At 38.1% G+C, this 22,343-nt stretch overlaps 2 protein-coding genes across 2 annotated transcripts in view; both read right to left on the reverse strand.

Annotated features, from left to right (window-relative positions):
• The window catches only part of LOC103514699 (fatty acyl-CoA reductase 1-like), a gene marked incomplete at its 3' end in the record, with an annotated part of 11,207 nt that extends 8,105 nt beyond the window's left edge, over positions 1–3,102 (reverse strand). Inside the window, exons 1-2 of the mRNA XM_026827469.1 lie at positions 2,873–3,102; positions 2,500–2,503 (exon numbers count right to left, since the gene is read on the reverse strand). Coding sequence (XP_026683270.1) covers positions 2,500–2,503; positions 2,873–3,080 — 212 coding nt within the window. The remainder of the gene's footprint in view (positions 1–2,499; positions 2,504–2,872) is intronic.
• A 5,143-nt stretch (positions 3,103–8,245) lies between these two features.
• Positions 8,246–22,343, reverse strand: part of LOC103514726 (GPI inositol-deacylase) — a 41,932-nt gene continuing 27,834 nt past the window's right edge. Inside the window, 2 exon segments of the mRNA XM_026827476.1 lie at positions 8,246–8,253; positions 15,228–15,421. Of these exon segments, the coding sequence (XP_026683277.1) occupies positions 8,246–8,253; positions 15,228–15,421 (202 nt within the window).

The following is a 22,343-nucleotide window of genomic DNA, read 5'->3' on the forward strand; positions in this document are numbered from 1 at the left end:
TATACCTAGTATAAATTAGGAATTAATAAAAATGGAATCTCTGGATTTTTGACCAAAAAAGTCTCGACTTTTTATTAAAGTTTTTTTTTTTTTTTTTTTTTAATTTACAGAAGAAAAGCTTGCGAAATAAAATCCGGAAGAAGAGAGTGCAAGGATAAATTAGAGTGAATTCAATTTGTTTTTACCACTCTAATAGAACTTTGAAAATGACAAGATATACTTGAATACTCACCTTGATTATACTTTTTTTATGAACTATTGGGTCGTATGGAAAACGAATCGTATAAAGTTTCCCATTCCCAGGTGTATAAAGTAAAGATAGGTTTTTTTTTTTTTTTTTTTCTTTTCGTAAGTAGGTAGGTACCTAAAGATTACATTCCCATTTAAATAAATAGGAAATGTTTTCGAATACAATGACCCCTTGCCCCTTGCTATTTCATTTGACATTTCATTTCGGTCTGACATCCAAATTTCTTGAACGGCTGAGTCACCGTTCATTTTAGGTATTACCTAGTTATAAGTACGGTTACATTACTGGGTATACATAGGTATCTGTTGTTTTCTTATGCCTGAGATTGACTATTATGTCATTTCTATGGTATAGCTTTCTAATGTACATCTTAAGGAAAAAGTAAAAACTGGGTTGGACTTGATATGTACGTAGGTACATACGCAGCTATATCTTGTTAAGGAAAATCTTGGAAAAAATGTGATTAGATTAGACTAGACTCACTATTGTAGACGATATTTGCATACTATGACATAATAGTATCTACTGTTATCATTCATTAGTGTAATCATAATCAGGTATTTGCATACCTACTAGGTATGTATTACAAACTAATCATAGTCTATAAATAAAATCAAGTTACTACTTTACTTTTGTTTTAGCGAAAACAGAAGTAGTCCCACCCGTTTTTCGCAAGAAAACGCATATAGGACCTTCACAAAGTTGTCGAGACTTCAGTCAAGTACCTATAAATATAGGTAGGTAAATATTAAGTAGGTACATAGGTACTTAATATAGCTAACTATTGATAGGTAGGTACATAGTAGGTGCTAATAAGTTATAACAACATTGTATAGGTATAAATAAATAATTATGAAAACATAATTACCTACCAGTTTACTGCATATTTATAAGTTGCATACTTAATTAGGTAAGTAATTTTCTTGCACATAAAAAATATTTTTATCTTGTTTCTTCTTCGTTTATAAATAAAATCAAGTTACTACTTTACTTTTGTTTTAGCGAAAACAGAAGTAGTCCCACCCGTTTTTCGCAAGAAAACGCATATAGGACCTTCACAAAGTTGTCGAGACTTCAGTCAAGTACCTATAAATAGATAGGTAAATATTAAGTAGGTACATAGGTACTTAATGTAGCTAACTATTGATAGGTCGGTACATAGTAGGTGCTAATAAGTTATAACAACATTGTAGGTATATAAATAAATAATTATGAAAACATAATTAGGTACCTACCAGTTTACTGCATATTTATAAGTTGCATACTTAATTAGGTAAGTAATTTTCTTGCACATAAAAAATATTGGATATCACTTTCTTCTTCGTTTTTTTTTTTTTTTTTTTTTTTTTTTTGGGAAATTTTTTTCGTAGCACCATTCGATTCGGCGTGAAAAATCACATTGATTAGAATATTCACATCCGAATGACCAAAGGTTTTCTATGTCTCTTACCGTTTTTACGAAATAAGGGTTAAGCAACAGTGACTTTGGTTAATATCAGGATGGGTGACTATCTGATTTTTACCAAATTGTTACAGTCGCGTCCTTGTACCATACCGGGATAGCATACCAAATTTCATTGCTTTACGACAAACTGTTCTTGAGATATTTTGTTCACAACCTTTTCAACATTTTCCACGAAATGAGGGTTAAGTAACAATTACTTTGGTTAATATCTGGATGGGTGACTGTCCGATTTTTACCAAATTGTTACAGTCGCGTCCTTGGACCATGCCGGGATAGCATACCAAATTTCATTTCTCTACGATAAACCGTTCTTGAGATATTTTGTTCACAACTATTTACTTTTTCCCATTTAAACCTGTAGTACGTACGTACGTTACGTACAGACCATGGGCTAAAAACCACTTTTTTGGAATCAGGGGACCCCAAAACGGATATTTCCACCCATTTCCCGATTTTGAAAATTTGGACCGATTGCAATACTTTCATTACTAGTATAGCTCCGCTATACTGTAGTAATAGAAAGTAAAAAAACCCCAATGTGCCTAGGCATGTGTTAGGTCTTTTTTATTAAATATTTATTTATAATTTATTTACATGATTATCTTTACTAGTTCTCATATGATTCAGGTTTAACTGTATTGCCTAAAAAGGTACACTGAACACTGAATCTGAATCTTTTCCATAGCAGGGATTTTTTTTCGGGCTTAAAAGGAATTTTCATCGTGCAAATTCTAATGCAAAGTCGACCCAAAGAGGAATTTTAATCGCGGCCTATAGCGCTTACATGGCTGGCAAAAAAGCATTCTTAAATGCATAATGCTTGCCACGAAAGTTCCCCAGTTAACACATCTAGATAAGTTTTATGACTAACTTGAACTTGACTTATATTCAAACCTCCAGATCCGAAGTCCAAAGCATTAACTACACCCGACACCACAAATTTCTATCTTTTGAATAGTTTTGAAGGTTCGACTCATAGACCTAACAGGTAAGCATGAATAACCTGACAGACGCACCTGATATGGCATCAATAATAAGTCTCTCAGGCGACCTGAAAGTGGCCTGATGATAACTGGCGAAAATTCGACCAGTTCCACCTGACAAGCGAGAAGACCTGATGAGTTCTATTACTAAAGTAAGTAAACAAATTGGTCAACTTGCCACAGTGTCCAGCATTTTATCGATCCTCTGCTGCGGACTCTGGTTCTTCTTCGCCCTCACGATCACATAGATTGTCTTGACACGTGGGAAACTCCTCAGTAGTTTCTCAATCAGCAGTTTGCCCAGGAACCCTGTGGCCCCCGTCATCAAAATCTCCGCTCCCTCGTAGAAATCATCTAGACTTGGAGGGGAAGAAGTGCCCATGATGGTTTGGTTTGATCGATTTCTGTTAAACAAAATACAACGCATCAATATCTACCATCTAATAAGTATAAATACCGAGAACGGCGTGAACGACCCGGAATTCCAGAGTTAAAACGCCTTATTCGAAAAAAAAAAAATAATATAAATAAAAATAAATACTACCTAATTATTATTATTATGGCCTTTATTTTCACATTCATACAAGAACAGTACACACTGCCCATCTATCCGGGAACAACCAATGTCCCAAAGGATAGGTGTGTTGGAAATTTTGAACAGCCGTAATTGACATTCAACTTGCAGTCAGCCGTCTTGAGGACCATGTTGTCTTGGACTTTAAAGTAGCCTCTTGAGTCTTGACGGAGGAAACGGATCGTGTGGCGCTGTTAGGGATTCTTAATTTTCATATAAGATTTTACACCAAACAGGAGCTATCGCCACACATTATCTATTACTATTATTTGAAGAGGTTTGATAGAGGGAACTGTAACTGCTAAGGTCTCATCGTGCCTAAAGCGAAGAGAGAAGGAAGACAGGATAGGAGAAAGCCAACCGTTCCAAACCGGACGGTAATCGATTTATGCTGGTTGGCTTTATGGCTTTACCTAAAATAAACCCCCGAAGCCAGCCTAGTTAGCTTGGGGGGTAGAGCGTCTGCCTTGTAAGCGTTAGGCCGCGGATTTGATTACCTTCCGGGACGGATTTTATCCTCAACGGATGTCTGTTCTCGGAACGGCTAACTTTCTTCTATCCTGTCTTCCTTCTCTCTTCGATTTCGGGACGATAATACCCTAGCAGTTACAGTTCCTTCTATCAATATATCAAACCTGAAAAAAAAAAAAAAAAAAAAGCCCGGAAGGCCAAGTAGTAACTTTTCAAGACGTTGATTTCTCATACCTACTTCCCTAATCCTATAGGAATGAAAGAATGTTTTTGTTTGTTTATAATCATTTACCTATTTTTTTACTTAATTTTATTTTATTAAAGTTTTTTTTTTTTTTTTTTTTTAATTTACAGAAGAAAAGCTTGCGAAATAAAATCCGGAAGAAGAGAGTGCAAGGATAAATTAGAGTGAATTCAATTTGTTTTTACCACTCTAATAGAACTTTGAAAATGACAAGATATACTTGAATACTCACCTTGATTATACTTTTTTTATGAACTATTGGGTTCGTATGGAAAACGAATCCGTATAAAGTTCCTCAGCTCTTAAAATACTACCAGGTAAAGAAAAAATGGTGTTTTTTTTTTTTTTTTTTTTTCGTAAGTACCTAAAGATTACATTCCCATTTAAATAAATAGGAAATGTTTTCGAATACAATGACCCCTTGCCCCTTGCTATTTCATTTGACATTTCATTTCGGTCTGACATCCAAATTTCTTGAACGGCTGAGTCACCGTTCATTTTAGGTATTACCTAGTTATAAGTACGGTTACATTACTGGGTATACATAGGTATCTGTTGTTTTCTTATGCCTGAGATTGACTATTATGTCATTTCTATGGTATAGCTTTCTAATGTACATCTTAAGGAAAAAGTAAAAACTGGGTTGGACTTGATATGTACGTAGGTACATACGCAGCTATATCTTGTTAAGGAAAATCTTGGAAAAAATGTGATTAGATTAGACTAGACTCACTATTGTAGACGATATTTGCATACTATGACATAATAGTATCTACTGTTATCATTCATTAGTGTAATCATAATCAGGTATTTGCATACCTACTAGGTATGTATTACAAACTAATCATAGTATTATGATCATGATTATAGGTAGTATGCAATTCATTGACAATATGCAGGCTGTAATTTTCATTCACATTTTTTTTTTTTTTAGGTTTGACAGAGGGAACTGTAACTGCTAAACGACTCTTTACTTCAGTTTTGAATTCTTCACAACTTTTTAAGTTAGAATCGACCTTTTTATTAATACTTTTCTATTCCAAAAGAAAAGGTTTATACCACAACAGTTCCCGAAAAAAACATTGGGTTCCCCAACCTTTCTATTTTTTTTTTTTTTTTTAATTTTCGCCACAGGTCAATAAGTCCATATTGTCCATTTGCGTTTACCTACCTTATAGCCTTGGCCTTGACAAAATTAATTCAATATAATGGCATGTGTTGACATGTGGACAATACCTTATACCTTTGGCCTTGACAAAATTAATTCAATATAATGGCATGTGTTGACATGTGGACAATACCTTATACCTTTGGCCTTGACAAAATTAATTCAATATAATGGCATGTGTTGACATGTGGACAATACCTTATACCTTTGGCCTTGACAAAATTAATTCAATATAATGGCATGTGTTGACATGTGGACAATACCTTATACCTTTGGCCTTGACAAAATTAATTCAATATAATGACATGTTGACAATACCTTATACCTAGGTATCAACCTGTAGAACTTTAATACCTACCATTAAAACATTGCCCAGGTCCTGGGCAATGTTTTAATTACCCTCTCTCATAGTTCCTGAAAAGTACTAATGTGTACTTATACATATAGGAACATCAGAAAGACATTGTTTAAGTTACAAGAAATAAACCATTATTTTTATTCCTATGGGTACCTACCTATGCGGGTACCTACTATGTCATACCTATGTACCTTCATAATTATTATGTTAAGGCGGTCTCTTCCTGATCCCTTATGTGCCGCGTCCATTTTAATTTAGGACTATTGCACTGCAATTATATTCTTACATGAGCTCACGTGACGTGATAGTTGTGTGTCTCTACCTAAATAGGTAGGTAAGGAGGTATAGTAAGGTATTTACCTAAACAACTAAATACCTACCTCTAGTTACCAATTTTAGTTCACTCATGGTTAACCCTGTTCCACAACTAAAAAAAAGTAGGTATGTACATTGTACATACATACCTATCACCAAATATAGACTCGATAACAAAAAAAGTTCCGTCCCTAACCAAGGCTAATCCGGTTTTTGGTTAGCTGAAAAAAAAAAGCTTTAGTCAAGCAGGGTTAGGTTAGGTCCATTGCGATAGGTACTTAATCATACCTAATAAACAAGTTTAATTGTGTTAAGTTAAATACTTGACATTGACACGAATATGTATTATCGTATTCGACTCAATGCAATGATTAATTTTATGACTTGGACTCGGATCGAACCACCAACCTCCAGATCCGAACTCCAACGCGCTAATTGCCTACTAGGTACATAGTTACATACTACTGAGGTCCTCAGGTTGGTGTCATCCCTCAGTTCTGGGTGGTATCTAGGGGTGTGTAAAGTACAGAGCACAGAGGTAGGTACCTACTTATAAGTTGGTAAAACTAATTAATTCCTTAATCTGACCGGTGAAAATTTGTCTGTTTGTCTGACTTTATGGTAAAGAGTTATTATTATTATTATTATTATTATTGAGAATAGAACGTAAGTAGGTAGTATCTTCATAAGTTAAATCGGAGTCTTCTGGAAATGTATTCGTTTTTCGATTTCAAATATGTCTACGGGTTACTTTCTGGTGTTCTCGTGTTGACCCAGCACCTACGGGTTACTTTCTGGTGTTCTCGACCCAGCACCTACGGGTTACTTTCTGGTGTTCTCGACCCAGCACCTACGGGTTACTTTCTGGTGTTCTCTATTTCTACGGGTTACTTTCTGGTGTTCTTGACCCAGCACCCCATCTAGACCTAGCTCAACGTTGCTTCGCAGTAATCCGGCGGGAATCAGTGCATCGTCAAGCTTAATCCTTAAACCTCAAGGCTTAAGAGTACCTACTTACCTATGCTAGTTCAACACACGAGAGAAAATATCGTCAACTTTAAAGACTCTAACTTCAACTCTAAAGACGACGTCCGGACGTCGCCCATCTAGACCTCGCTCAACGTTGCTTCGCAGTAATCCGGCGGGAATCAGTGCATCGTCAAAGTTTAATCCTTAAACCTCAAAGCTTAAGAGTACCTACTTACCTATGCTAGTTCAACACACGAGAGAAAATATCGTCAACTTTAAAGACTCTAACTTCAACTCTAAAGACTATCTTCAACTCTAAACAGTTCGCGAATGTAAACAAAACTAATCCCTATCCTGGCCAGGAATTGTTTCAACCGCTCAGATAGGTGGTCAGCTAATTGTTTTCAAATCCACGACAATAAAATTAGTATAAATAAAAAAAACACGACAGTAAAATTCGTATAAATAAAAACAGAAATAAGGACGTAGGAGTACTTAAAAGATTCAAACAGAAATAAGGACGTATTAAGAGTACTTAAAAGATTCACTTATCACCACTTCACCTGTGAAGTATGAGTCTATGATTGCGTACTTGGGAACTTTAGGTATTTACCCTGACACAGGAACTGAAGTATTGTTCAGATCGATCTAAGAGTTGTGAGAAATAATAGCGTAAGAGTACTTAAAAGATTCACTTATCACCACTTCGCCTGTGAAGTATGAGTCTATGAGTACCTACGTACTTGGGAACTTTAGGTATTTACCCTGACACAGGAACTGAAGTATTGTTCAGATCGATCTAAGAGTTGTGAGAAATAATAGCGTAAGATTTCCTATTAGGTCAACGGATAAAAGTTGTCACTTAGGTAAGTACTTCTAATGGAAATTGGAAAAAACAAGATTTTTCTTCGAATAGGGTGGGAGACTTAAATAGTGGCCATACCCCTTTACCACACAAGAATAATTTTTATTGTAATAATCGGATGATCCTATGAAAGCTACCTATTAGATGCGTGGCCGAGTGGGTGTTACACTATGCACGACGGAGGTCCCGCGGGTTCAATTATTCCCTGCGCAGTCGAATTTTTTCGGCCTTTTGCTCAGAAACTAGGGTGCCGGAAGCCCAATTGAGTGACTGTGGGTTCCGGAACTCTAATATGGAACTCGACAAGCTTGGGATCCTTGACATTACAATATAGCATTCCAACAAAATAAATATTCTAAATCAAGGGGAAGTAACCTAATAATAGAGTTCTTCAACCTTAACTAGTGTCACCCTATCATTATTATTACTATTATTTTCTCAGTGTAGGTATCTAGCTACACCTATTGATGTCCTACATTCAAGTCCAGCTTCCCTATTTACTGTCAAATTTGTGTTTACTGTTTGACAATAAACTGGAATTTTTCCAATTCAGGTTCCTAATAAAATTAGTCACAATGTGCTTTTAAACATCTGAGAGTAGAAATAGGTAGAATTTTATTGGATTCTCGAAAATTTTCGCAGTTTCCACTAACCTTACACATAATGTGTACGTCATCGTCAGTACGTCGTGGTTTTCACCACTGTAGTATCTTTCCCCCGCCACGAAATATACAGGGTGAACGAAAAACTGTTCAGTAACCTACCCGGTATAGTGAAAATTGGGGACACCAGAACCTTTGGTTAAAATTAAAAGGCTGTAGTAATTAGAAAAGAGATTTGACGTCACTGCATAACTGCCAAGACCCTTTGGTGACGGGGGTTTTACCCTGCATTTGGCGACAAGCTACACGCCTTCTCAAAGTGATTTCACCCAGCCTGAGTGGGGCGGGAAAAGCCAGTACGCGATTGCCCAGACGGTCACCCATCCAAGCGCAACGTTGCTTAACTTCAGTCATCCATTGGAAACTGATATATTCAACGAGCTATCGCCGCGCCGCTGACCTCTGAATTGTTTGTAATGTTTATCTTACCCTGTTGGTGTGTAAACCCATAAAGTACAATATAGTTGGCAGAGACTAAAACAGGTAGTACGATCTCTCTAATGGCTAATTTTGTTTTATATGGCCATTTCCCGGTAACGATTGTCAACCGTAGCATCTCACATAGGTAACTCTACTATCAAAGTTGTTGCCTTGGCATTACCTATCTACTCGTAATTCCAAGTAGGTACCTATCGATAATGGAGGAGTTGCAATTGGGAAAACATTATTAATAAAAGGTCGATTCCTACGTAAAAAGTTGTGAAAAATCCCAATCTGAGGTCAAAACTCGGAAAAAGTAACTTTAAAAGGTCGAAAATTCAATTTTTAATTGCCGTCCTAATGAAAAAGTTCGAAGAGTTGTGACGTCAGATTTCACGTCAAAATGCGCAGAAACGCTTGCGCACAAACAAACGAAGCGGGAGTCATAATTTATGACGTCATCGCCTACGGGAGCGTATGCCGTGACGTCAAACTTCACGATTTACCGGGTTTTTTTTAAATCGATTTATCTCGGGCTCTAGAAGTCCTAGAAAAAAAATCCGTTGGTCCTCATTTTTCCTGCTCTACGACTTTGCAATATCAACCAAGTAAGCGCAACTGATCTATTATTGTTCCTCAGCAGATGACCCACAAGCGTCAGCTCCCATGGCGTAGTGTGGTCACTGCGCTCGCCTTGCACGCGGGAGACCCGGGTTCGATTCCCGGCGGGGTCAAGAAATTTGTATCATGCAAATGATTGATCCCGTGACTGGCTGTTGCGGGGCCCACTCAGCCTCGTGAGGAAAATGACTAGCTATGACATGTAAATGCGCATAGCGACCGGTGCCAGCATGGTAGGTAAACATTGGTTCTTAAGATTATTGAGATATGTATTGGGAAAAATCCTACAATGCTGCAGTGAGCACCAAAGTTGTGACATAATAACACAAAGAAATTGCGTTTTTTTGATTCTCCTTCTCTATTCGTCTCTTTTCTACTTCCTACATTTTGTATTTTCCCTTGTAATCTTTTCTTCTCTCTCTCTCTCTCCCTCTCTCTCTCTCTCTCTCTCTCTCTCTTATGACAGGAAATCGTGTATGGTTTTCTCATTTCTTTTTTTGTTTTTTTTTTTTTTTTTTTTTTTTTTTTTTTTTTTTTTTTTTTTTAAGAGGTTTGACAGAGGGAACTTTAACTGCTATGGTCTTATCGTCCCGAAATCGAGGAGAGAAGGAAGACAGGATAGGAGAAAGCCAGCCGTTTCCGAGAACGAACATTATCCCATCAGGATAAAATCCGCCCCGGGCGGGAATCGAACCCGCGGCCTAGCGCTTACAAGGCAGACGCACTACCAACTAAGCTAACTAGGCTGGCATTTTTTTTATACCTGTTTAATCTTGTACAGAATTCGCGACTTGTATCTCGATCTTGGCTCAGTTAGCGTCTTCTAAATCCGGCTAAAAAAGAAGAAGAAGAAGAAGAAGAAGAAGAAGAAGAAGAAAAAGAGGTTTGGCAAAGGGAATAAAATTGTAACAACGGAGGCGCCAGCCTAGGTAGCTTGGAGAGTAGCACGTCTGCCTTGCAAGCGCTAGGTCGCGGGTTCGATTCCCGCCGCGGTGGATTTTATCCTGAACGGATAAGGTTCGTTCTCGGAACGCATGGCTTTCTCCTATCCTGTCTTCCTCTTCGCTTTTGGGACGATAAGACCTTGGCAGTTACAGTTCCCCTTAATCAAACCTCTTAAAAAAACAGCATAGATTCGAACTCTCGACGTTCGCGCGCCTCGCGGCACACGTGATTCAGAAAAGTTCTTACACTCAGCAACATGCAACATGTGGGAAAAACGGAAAAACCATAAGGTATTGCTTCTCTGTGGGCAAAACCACATATTGATTTCATCACAGATAAGTTTTGCCAACCAGTCAATGAGTAATTTTTCTTTTGCCAGGAGCTCCATAAGTATTTTTTCTTTGCTAGAAGATCCATGAGGTTAACACATTAGGTACCTACCTATCTCTAGAAGGCTAGAATTTAACAAATCACCTTCCTAGAAAATATTAAACGTCACAGTAGGATTAGTGGGAAATGTGGAGCTCTATATCCATGAGGTTAACACATTAGGTACCTACGTACATATCTCTAGAAGGCTAGAATTTAACAAATCACCTTCCTAGAAAATATTAAACGTCACAGTAGGATTAGTGGGAAATGTGGAGCTCTATAGTTTTGATCTTTTGATAGGGTTTGAACGCGGCTGTATCTATTACTCCCAAGGTTTTTAATGACGGGACTTTCACCCTTCATTCGGTGACAACCTACCCGCCTCCTCACACCTCACCTGGCCTGAGTGGTTCCGGAAAAAGACAGCAGCACTCTACAACCCAGATGGTCAATCCGGATACTGACCACACCCAACGTTGCTTAACTTCAGTGAGCCAATAAAAACTGGTGCAATGTGCCATCGGTCGCTGGTTACAAATCATACATCTGTACAACTGATGTCTCCTCTCTACAGCCTACAGCAGAATGTTGGATATTGGTTAATGAACATGGCTATACCTAAGTATTGGAAATCCATTCAGTCATTAGTCATCAAATGATTACTACATATTACTATTCAGACAGTTTTCATAATTAATGATCCCTTATTACATGGGGAGTATTTTAAGATAGGAAATTTTCGACCAAAAATCGGCCGCCGTAGGCGGCTCAGGCTCGGGACTTAGAAAAATTTTCATTTTTTTTTTTTTTTTTTCAAATACGTGTTCCGCAAATGTAATAGAAAGTCGTGTGATGTTCACACCAGATTTTTTTATATTGTGTGCAAATTATGTGAAATGTGTTAACAAACTAATCAATACATCATGAATTATGAATGAATATGAATTATCCCATAAGGCTCATTCCTTATTCAATGCAAGAATTTCCAAGTGCAGCCTGCACGGAAGAAACTTTGATGGTATGAAACACCGAAGAAAAGTTTTGATGAAACTTTGATGGCGAAAAGAAACTGTTTCATGAAACTGCAGCTGCGTGCAACAGGCAGACAGATTTCTTCAGTAAAATATCGAAACTTTGCTCTTCGTAAACCTGTGTCCACACATAGTCGCCGCCGTCGATCGACGAGGTGAATCTATGTTGTCAATCCAGTGTACGGTTTCAGTCGACATAGATTAACAGCGTCGATTATGTGTGGACACAACTTGGAAAAAAAAAACTCCATACAGAGAGCAGAATTGCTGGTGATTGCGTAGTCGTGTTTCCGAGTTCAAACCACTTCTGGGAGACCCAGTATATTTCAATCAAGGTGGATGACATGTGAATGCACCTATGTATGTACATACACAGTACATACCTGTGTTCATACATAGTTTACATATCTCAGTACATACCTACTGTGTGTGAAATCAAGATAGGTATTACCTTCTAGTCCAGTATTTGTTTACTATTATAAAATGTTACGTATGCCTTGCACTAGGTCTGTCAGACAGTCTGAACGTGACAGGCATAATAGCTATATAGTCGTGTTTCCGAGTTCAAACCACTTCTGGGAGACCCAGTATATTTCAATCAAGGTAGATGACATGTGAATGCACCTATGTACATACACAGTACATACCTGTGTGCATACATAGTTTACTTATGTCAGTACACACATACCTACTGTGTGTGAAATCAAGATAGGTATTACCTTCTAGTCCAGTATTTGTTTACTATTATAAAATGTTACGTATGCCTTGCATTCTGTCAATGCATACTGACGGACGAACAAGTAAACCCAGTTTAACTTGAGGATGAACAGGTTGGTCTATGAATGATTTTCAGAGTCTGAATAGTCAGGTTGGTAAACAATGAATTTTTCGCACGATAAATCGTTTGTGGCGGTCAGACTAATTAACTTTAAGGGTCGCTAGAGTTGGTTGGGAACTTTATTCCGGTTGGAAGAAAAGTTATTTTCATTTTGGACTAGAACTAGACTAGTCTAGACCAAGGTGCATTGGCGTACCGAATTCTAGAATCTAGTTTTGAAGAATGTAGCAATGTAGACTTTGCAAAATAATTGTTCATTTTTACTTTTCTTATCCTATAGAAAGGAGACATTACGTACCTAATCGGTTTTAAGGGTCGCTAGAGTTGGTTGGGAACTTTATTCCGGTTGGAAGAAAAGTTATTTTCATTTTGGACTAGAACTAGAGTAGTCTAGACTCTAGACCAAGGTGCATTGGCGTGCCGAATTCTAGAGTCTAGTTTTGAAGAATGTAGCGTAGTGGTCAAGACCTGCCTCGGTAGCGTAGTGGTCAAGACGCTCGCCTGGTAAACAGGAGGGCGTGGGTTCGATCCCAGCCGAGGCATGGAATTTTTTATACCTGTTTAATCTTGTACAGAATTCGCGACTTGTATCTCGATCTTGGCTCAGTTAGCGTCTTCTAAATCCGGCTAAAAAAGAAGAAGAAGAAGAAGAAGAAGAAGAAGAAGAAGAAAAAGAGGTTTGGCAAAGGGAATAAAATTGTAACAACGGAGGCGCCAGCCTAGGTAGCTTGGAGAGTAGCACGTCTGCCTTGCAAGCGCTAGGTCGCGGGTTCGATTCCCGCCCGCGGTGGATTTTATCCTGAACGGATAAGGTTCGTTCTCGGAACGCATGGCTTTCTCCTATCCTGTCTTCCTCTTCGCTTTTGGGACGATAAGACCTTGGCAGTTACAGTTCCCCTTAATCAAACCTCTTAAAAAAACAGCATAGATTCGAACTCTCGACGTTCGCGCGCCTCGCGGCACACGTGATTCAGAAAAGTTCTTACACTCAGCAACATGCAACATGTGGGAAAAACGGAAAAACCATAAGGTATTGCTTCTCTGTGGGCAAAACCACATATTGATTTCATCACAGATAAGTTTTGCCAACCAGTCAATGAGTAATTTTTCTTTTGCCAGGAGCTCCATAAGTATTTTTTCTTTGCTAGAAGAACCATGAGGTTAACACATTAGGTACCTACCTATCTCTAGAAGGCTATAGAATTTAACAAATCACCTTCCTAGAAAATATTAAACGTCACAGTAGGATTAGTGGGAAATGTGGAGCTCTATAGTTTTGATCTTTTGTAGCAATGTAGACTTTGCAAAATAATTGTTCATTTTTACTTTTCTTATCCTATAGAAAGGAGAGTAATGTACCTAATCGAGTGAAGTTGTCAGTTTTTAGTGCCAAAACACGTTTAGAGGTCCCTAGAGCCTAAATCCAAAGTTTCAGCCCTTGGTCCGTGTGTGTGTCTGCAAACAAAAAGTATCTCGAGAATGGTAAGAGCTGGACTCTAAAGACTTGAAATTTGGTATGTGGCCTTCAAATGTGACAAGGATGCAATACGAAAACTTTAGTCAAGATCGGTGCAGCGGCTGGCGGCATTTCGGACGATTTTTGGCGGTTTTGGGTTCTACTGACTAAACGGTTAGAGATACCGAAAAAGTTACGACTCGAGACCCCCAAATCATACCTTAGAAACCCAGCCAAGCGTAATTTAATAGGATAAGAAAAGTCGTGTGATGTTCACACCAGATTTTTATACTATGTCGAAGGTTGTGGCTTTGGTTAATGCATTTCCGTGTGAACAATAAATTAAAATGCACGAAATTGAATAATTGAAAGAAGATATGTACATAGTTTGCCAGCAATAAGCTTAATTCTCATTAAACCAATATTACTTTTATACGGGTACAATAAAATGAATACCACTAGATTGACAGGTTATGGCACTTCACATATGCAGGCATTGGTAAACCATAGGCAGTAAAAATAAATAGTATCATAGGTCGTAAAATCATAGACTCTCGAGAGGTAACCACTAGGCGAGGCGCGAGGCTAAGCTTACGAAATGTAATCATTTTGCAGAGCCAACAATTTGCCATAGCTTCCAAAAATAGTAAAAAAAGTCTGTTAAAAATTGATAAGTCATCAGGTAAAAATAGATGTCTAGTCAATATTGAGGAAGGAGATATATTTAATAGAGCCAACAATTTGCCATAGCTTCCCAAAATAGTAAAAAAAGTCTGTTAAAAATTGATAAGTCATCAGGTAAAAATAGATGTCTAGTCAATATTGAGGAAGGAGATATATTTAATTGAAATTAAAATTTATTTGTAATCCTGGCCTCTTTTGAGGATAATGTATGTGGTCCGTTTATTTGTGATTCTTTCTTTGTGTACTAGTTCCTCTTCTTCCTTAATTTTTACCAGACTTATCAAACACCCCACATTAGAAATTAAATAAACGAATAGTCAAATTAATAAACGAAAACTTTCAGACAGAAAAATAAATAATCATATCAGGTTTATTGGGAGTATTTTTTACACATGATGGTTTCAGGGTTCGAGGTATCAAACACCCCACATTAGAAATTAAATAAACGAAAACTTTCAGACAGAAAAATAAATAATCATATCAGGTTTATTGGGAGTATTTTTTACACATGATGGTTTCAGGGTTCGATGACTTACCTCTGGCCTCACTCTCCCATTCCTCATCCTGAGGTTTGTCCAGTCCAAACACAGACGTTATCAGCTGGTGACTGCAGACGACCACAAACACGAAGCAGATGGCAGGAATGATGCGATACAGGGAGGTCTGAGCGTAGAGAAGAATGTAGCAGCCGGCCAAATACACAAGGTTACTCACGACCAGATAGTAATCACTGGAAACAAAAAGTGGATTTTTGGTTTAGGTCTGACTGAAAGCTCGTTTCTCTCTTTCTTACGAGTGGACTTCTGATCTGGAGGTTGGTGGTTCAAGTCCAAGTCAAGTCATGAAATTTAGCGTAGTGCATTAAGCAGGGAACGACATTTGAGACAAGCATTTATGCTTAACACAATTAAAATTCTTTTTTTTTTTATTCAAAGGGAGAAGTTACTTCAGTTATAGGTATGGAGAATGATTTGTATAATCACGGAGGTGATATACAATGTACATACACTTTTTTTATTCAAAGGGAGAAGTTACTTCAGTTATAGGTATGGAGAATGATTTGTATAATCACGGAGGTGATATACAATGTACATACACCTGGTTACCGATAACTACTCAGGGGTTAGCACTGATCATGGGTCATCATTAGTAACTTCCCTTGTTCTCGAATCTGCAGTGTCTTAAACTTTGAAGAACTTAACGCACAATCCATTGGATGTTGCTAGATTTATTGCCCGAGGCATTTTTCACTTAGTCCTTCAGGGTTCGAGACCCGTGCAGGGGATCTTAAATATTATTGGGTATAATGCAAATCGACCCGAACGCGATTGGTTTCACCAAATGACCTAATCGGAGATTTTCCAATGACTCTAATGAGAGTCATAAAATAGAACTATGATGGATTTCACCAACGACCTAATGAGAGATTTAACTAATCGAAGAATTTTTAATCATCCAAAAAGGATATTTTAATAAGATAAAATTTAGTCCTTATACTGGGGTCGACCAACTCGGGATTGAGGTGAAACGAGGATTTCCCTATACTTAATAGCCAGGTCAACCTCGGATTGAAATCAATTCTGAGACAATCCACGGTGGTAAAACTCGATGAGTTTGAATATCTACCTATATAAAAATTAATATTTGTTTGTGTGTTTGTGTGTGTTTGTTCGAACTTTATGTCTGGCCAAACCGCTCATCCGATTGCTATGAAACTTTGTGAACTTATTGCTTGCACTCCCGTGAAGGTTATAGACTATTTTCCGGTTCGTTTTTGTTAAGCTACGCCGAGCAAGACCACTAAATGGGTGAGTGACATGAACGGCCATGCCTTTAAGGACTTCGGCTGGTTACTAATGAATTTATGAAGAAAATACTGGTTCTCAAGTAGCACTGAAGCATCAATTCCAAACGTCTGATTGGCCAAGAGTGACTTCAGTCTGTCTTGAAGGCGATAATTCTAGTTCATAATATGGTGTAAGTAGTGATCAAAAAGATTTCCCTAGCAAGTCTGTAATCTTGTTCAAGGGCTGGTTCCTTCGTTTCTGATATAGCAGATCGTGCTGGTATGTTGCTCACTTTCCCATGACTTTCGGCTCTTTGAGAAATTTCGGGACCTTTATCGACAACACTTTCTCTTACTTCAGACTTCTCTGTTACTACTGCAGCACTTTCAGTTACTACTTCTTTATTTTGAACTTCTCCCGGATCTTGTTTTGAGGTCCTGTTTTTCTCATTTGTTAGGTGAGAAATTCTTGTCTGTGGTTTCGATGAGAAAGAAACAGGAAACCTATTTGTTACCCGTTGTAACTTGAGTTTGTTTTGGGTTTAATTTGAATACAATTTGGTTTTGTGTGTGGATCTGCGGGTAGTGACGAGATTTTTCTTGTTTGGACTTATATTTATGTGATTTTATACTGAATCTAAATTGGGCTTTGGATTGACTTTAATTACCTAGCGCGTTACCACACATGGTGATGGGGTTTTATTGTTGGAAGATGAGAATAATGAAAGGGGGGGCCCTAGAGTGTCCCTATTTGCCTATTTCTTTATAAAATGGGCTCTAGAGGGACTCATACATACTATTATGAAATGGACTCTATTTTGGCCCTATTCAATGGCCATAATGGGGTCTCTATTAAAGAAATTTTTCCGTCGTTTGACATAATTTCCAAAGTAGGTACCTACTCAGAATTGCAGCTCTGTAGCGCTATAGCTTTTGAATGACCCAGACAGACAAACATTGGCATCTCATCATACCTGATTCTTAGTAATAAAATTCAATAAGTCTTTTCTTTACCTTGAAATCTGGCTCGGGAATGTTTTTCTTGAAAGATCCTACTATGTACAATGATCCTCTTCCATTGTCCAACATCTTGGCCGTGGTTTTATATCTGAAACATACAAGACAAGTAGACAGTTGAGGAGTTGAGACATTATAGACAAAATGTCTAAAAAACTGAAAAAAAAAAAAAAAAAAAAAAAAAAAAAAAAAAAAAAATATTTAAATATTATGACCTTAAACTGTGTCCACACATAGCCGTCGGCCGTCGATCGATGTCGACTGAAACCGTCCACACCTGCCTCGACAACATACCTATTAGATTTACGTCTTCGCCGTCGACTATGTGTGTGGACATAGCTTTAGCCTCTGGGCTAAAAACAGAGTGGACGGAGAGCAAAGATTCCCAATTTTTCGTGTCTGCTGAAAATGCTGGATCTCAATTCCTTCAACCTTCTCTCAATTTCAACTTGGCAATGTTTTTCCTTCTCAAATTAATACCTGAATACGGTACCTATTATTAACATGAAAATAAAAGGAAAACATTGCCAAGTTGAAATTGAGAGAAGGTTGAAGGAATTGAGATCCAGCATTTTCAGCAGACACGAAAAATTGGGAATACAGACTTGGCCTTAATTTTCTGATCTTACCACTTTTATAAGTCGACATTTTTGATAGGATCTTGGCCTTTTTTTCACATTTGTGTTTTTGTGGGGGATTAGATTTACGTCTTCGATCGACGGCCATCGACTATGTATGGACACAGCTTTAGGCCTTAGGCTCAAAACAGAGTGGAACGGAGAGCAAAGAGCATAGAGCTTTTTGCTCTCAGTTCTATACGGTTTGAAGTCGTCACTTCCGCCTACCTGCTTGATGCTCTATGCCAGCGATTTCCAACTAGCAACCCGCGGGCCACACGTGGAATGCCTGACCATTTTTGTGGCCCGCAAATCCTGGACACGCGCCTGTTCCCCTGTGTATGTGGCCCGCGAAGTACCTGCCAATGTAGCATGTGGCCCGCATACGCATGGAAGTTGGAGACCCCTGCGTCTTTGCCAATGCGACATGCTCTCGCCACGCGCCACGACAGCAAAAATCCCTTCTCCCAGGTAAATTCACACGAATAGCACAGTGTTTATTGTGTGCTCTAGATTCACATTCATATTATGAGGTTTAAAATACTTGGGTTCATCTCAGGGGAGTAATCAAAGTGGTACTGAGGGGGTATTGAGAATACAGGGGGGGTAGGAGACTGATAATTTCATTATGATAACTTAAGAGGGGGTTAGAGGGGAGGGGACAAGGTAGGGAGGTGCTTCTCATCCCCTCCCTCTCTCGCTCCTTCTATTCCCCTCTCTCTCTCTTTCTCATCTTATTTCTCTCTCTCTCTCTCCCTTCTTTTCTATTTCGCTCATTCTCTCTTGAGCTTCTATTCAAATCCTATCTCTCTCTCTCTCTCTCTCCTTTTTTTCCTCTCTCCTTCTTCTACTCTTTCTCTTTCCCTTGTTTTACTTTCTCCTCTCTCTTTCTCTCTCTCTCCCTTACTCCGCTCTTTTTCACCTTCTCTCCCTCTCTTTTACTCTTCTACATACATAATTATTATCTTTTTCCCCTTTTCCTTTATCACAACTTTGCTTCTTTTTATCTATCCCCTTCTCTTTCTCTCTCTCTCTCTCCCTCTCCCTCCCTCCAGTCCTGATTTAACCCCACACCGTTCAAGGTAGGAATTAATTATGTTATAATAACAAAACACATTGTCTCTAGGGGTTAATCTCTCCCTTTTTTTCCTCTCTCCTTCTTCTACTCTTTCTCTTTCCCTTGTTTTACTTTCTCCTCTCTCTTTCTCTCTCTCTCTCTCTCTCCCTTACACCGCTCTTTTTCACCTTCTCTCCCTCTCTTTTACTCTTCTACACACATATTATCTTTTTCCCCTCTTCCTTTATCACAACTTTGCTTCTTTTTATCTATCTCCTTCTCCTTCTCTTTCTCTCTATCTCTCTCTCTCCCTCCAGTCCTGATTTAACCCCACACCGTTCAAGGTAGGAATTAATTATGTTATAATAACAAAACACATTGTCTCTAGGGGTTAATATAATATAGCCAGGTATAGGGGTTTATCATTTTCTACGTATATGATGCGCTATGAATCCCTAGATAAGTGATTTTAATTAAAAAACGATGGTGAAAATTTTACGTACAATTTTTCCCCACTCTTTTAATTTGCGTATTTTTTAGATTCTAGCTATAGCTACTCACAATTTTCTGGTGCTTATAGAATCAAATAGATAGGTATGTAGGTACCTGTACCTTACCACCTAGGTGATAGAAAAAAAAGGTATAGACATAATTATAAAATCAGGGTTTTTACTTTTTTTTCCATTAGGCGCTTTAACTCTTTTTTTTCTCAATATTTCCTACAAAGCTCTATGTAGGTACACTCACAGTCTCAAAAAAAGAAAAGAAAAGAAAAAAAAAACAGTCTATTATACCTACTGGAATATCTGAAGGGTATCAAGTCCCCTTAATAACACCACCACCACCGCCATCACAAAGAAATCTCCCGAACTCATAAAATTTTCAATAAAACTGCACTTAAAGGATTTATGACTCGGATTCCAAGTGTTTCATATTCGCCAGGTTCTAAAGCCTCAGATGATGAAATCATTTCCTGTGGAGAAAATTTACAATTTTTTCCAATAATAACTCCCCTCTCCTCTATTTGGAAACGAGATTATAGGTAAGATCGTACATCAAGATTCAGGATGCACAGGAAAATGGAAAGGTATATGGTAAAAGTATGATACATTGAAAGCGATATATGTATGATACATTGATGATGATGATGGTATCTTCTAGATTTATGTCTCGACTTAACTGTGTTGGTGAAAAAACCAATAAAAGCCATTGCCAGCCTAGTTAGCTTAGTTGGTAGTGCGTCTGCCTTGTAAGCGCTAGGCCGCGGGTTCGATTCCCGCCCGGGGCGGATTTTAGGGTTAGGTTAGGTCCACTGCGATAGGTACTTAATCATACTTACCTAATAAACAAGTTTAATTGTGTTAAGTTAAATACTTGACATTGACATGAATATGTTTGTATTATCGTAGGTATTCGACTCAATGCAATGATTAATTTTATGACTTGGACTCGGATCGAACCACCAACCTCCAGATCCGAAGTCCAACGTGCTAATTTCCTACTATACATAAAATATTCTCAGGTTAGTGTCAACATTCAGTTCTGGGTGGTATCTAGGGGTGTGTAAAGTAGGTACAGAGCACAGAGGTAGGTATTACCTACTTATAAGTTGGTAAAACTAATTAATTCCTTATTCTGACCGGCGAAAATTGTCTGTTTGTCCGACTTTATGGTAAAGAGTTAATTAATAGGGTAAAAGCTGGGCCAAAAAGTAGGTACCTACAGAGAGCTGAACGTTCGAAAATTCGAAATTGGACTAACCGTGCTACGGAGTTACCTATGAGGTTATTGCCAGCCTAGTTAGCTTAGTTGGTAGTGCGTCTGCCTTGTAAGCGCTAGGCCGCGGGTTCGATTCCCGCCCGGGGCGGATTATTACCTATCTACTCGTAATTCCAAGTAGGTATCATTTATCGATAATGGAGGAGTTGCAATTGGGAAAACATTATTAATAAAAGGTCGATTCCTACGTAAAAAGTTGTGAAAAATCCCAATCTGAGGTCAAAACTCGGAAAAAGTAACTTTAAAAGGTCGAAAATTCAATTTTTAATTGCCGTCCTAATGACATTACCTATCTACTCGTAATTCCAAGTAGGTACCTATCGATAATGGAGGAGTTGCAATTGGGAAAACATTATTAATAAAAGGTCGATTCCTACGTAAAAAGTTGTGAAAAATCCAAATCTGACTCCATACAGTGAGCAGAATTGCTGGTGATTGCGTGCTGGTGATTGCGTGCTGCTGATTTTTTTGGTCCCTACTCAGGCTGGGTCAATAAGTATAAGTACTTAAGTAGTGCTTTATTTAGACTGTCAGCTTAGAACAAGTTGTTTCATTATACCAACAGTTCTTTTTTTTTAAGAGGTTTGACAGAGGGAACTGTAACTGCTATGCTCTTATCGTCCCGAAATCGAAGAGAGAAGGAAGACAGGATAGGATGCTTGCGCACAAACGCTTGCGCACAAACGAAGCGGGAGTCATGAATTATGACGTCATCGCCTACGGGATTGTATGCCGTGACGTCAAACTTCACGATTTACCGGTATTTTTTAAATCGATTCATCTCGGTATCTAGAAGTCGTAGAAGAAAAAGAAAAATTCCGTTGGTCCTCATTTTTCCTGCTCTATGACTTTGAAACAGCGCGACTGATATTGATACATTTACCTTAACTTTACAGGATAGAATAGAACGTAAGTATGTAGGTAGTATCTTTATAAGTTAAATCGGAGTCTTCTGGAAATGTATTCGTTTTTCGATTTCAAATATTTTTACGGGTTACTTTCTGGTGTTCTCGACCCAGCACCTACGGGTTACTTTCTGGTGTTCTCTATTTCTACGGGTTACCTACTTTCTGGTGTTCTTGACCCAGCACCTAAATGGGAAAGTATTGTGTCTCTTCTCGCCCATCTAATTACGGACATACCTACGTATAAAGATTTGAGCATGGATGGGCAATTGGGCATCGTGCGATACAAACCACAGATTCAAGTGCGTGACAATATACTTACCGTGAATTAGCCTGATTGAAGTAAAGCAAAACCCGTTCCGCGTAAACAGAATCATAAAATTAAATGGAGATAGGTAGATAGATTTAATCGCATAAATTTATTTTTTTTACATGGGTAAACAGACTAAATAGGTAGATATACCTGTTTTTTTTTTTTTTTTTTTTTTTTA

Source organism: Diaphorina citri, unplaced genomic scaffold (genome assembly GCF_000475195.1).
Source record: "Diaphorina citri unplaced genomic scaffold, Diaci psyllid genome assembly version 1.1 scaffold45, whole genome shotgun sequence".
NCBI lineage: Eukaryota > Metazoa > Arthropoda > Insecta > Hemiptera > Psyllidae > Diaphorina > Diaphorina citri.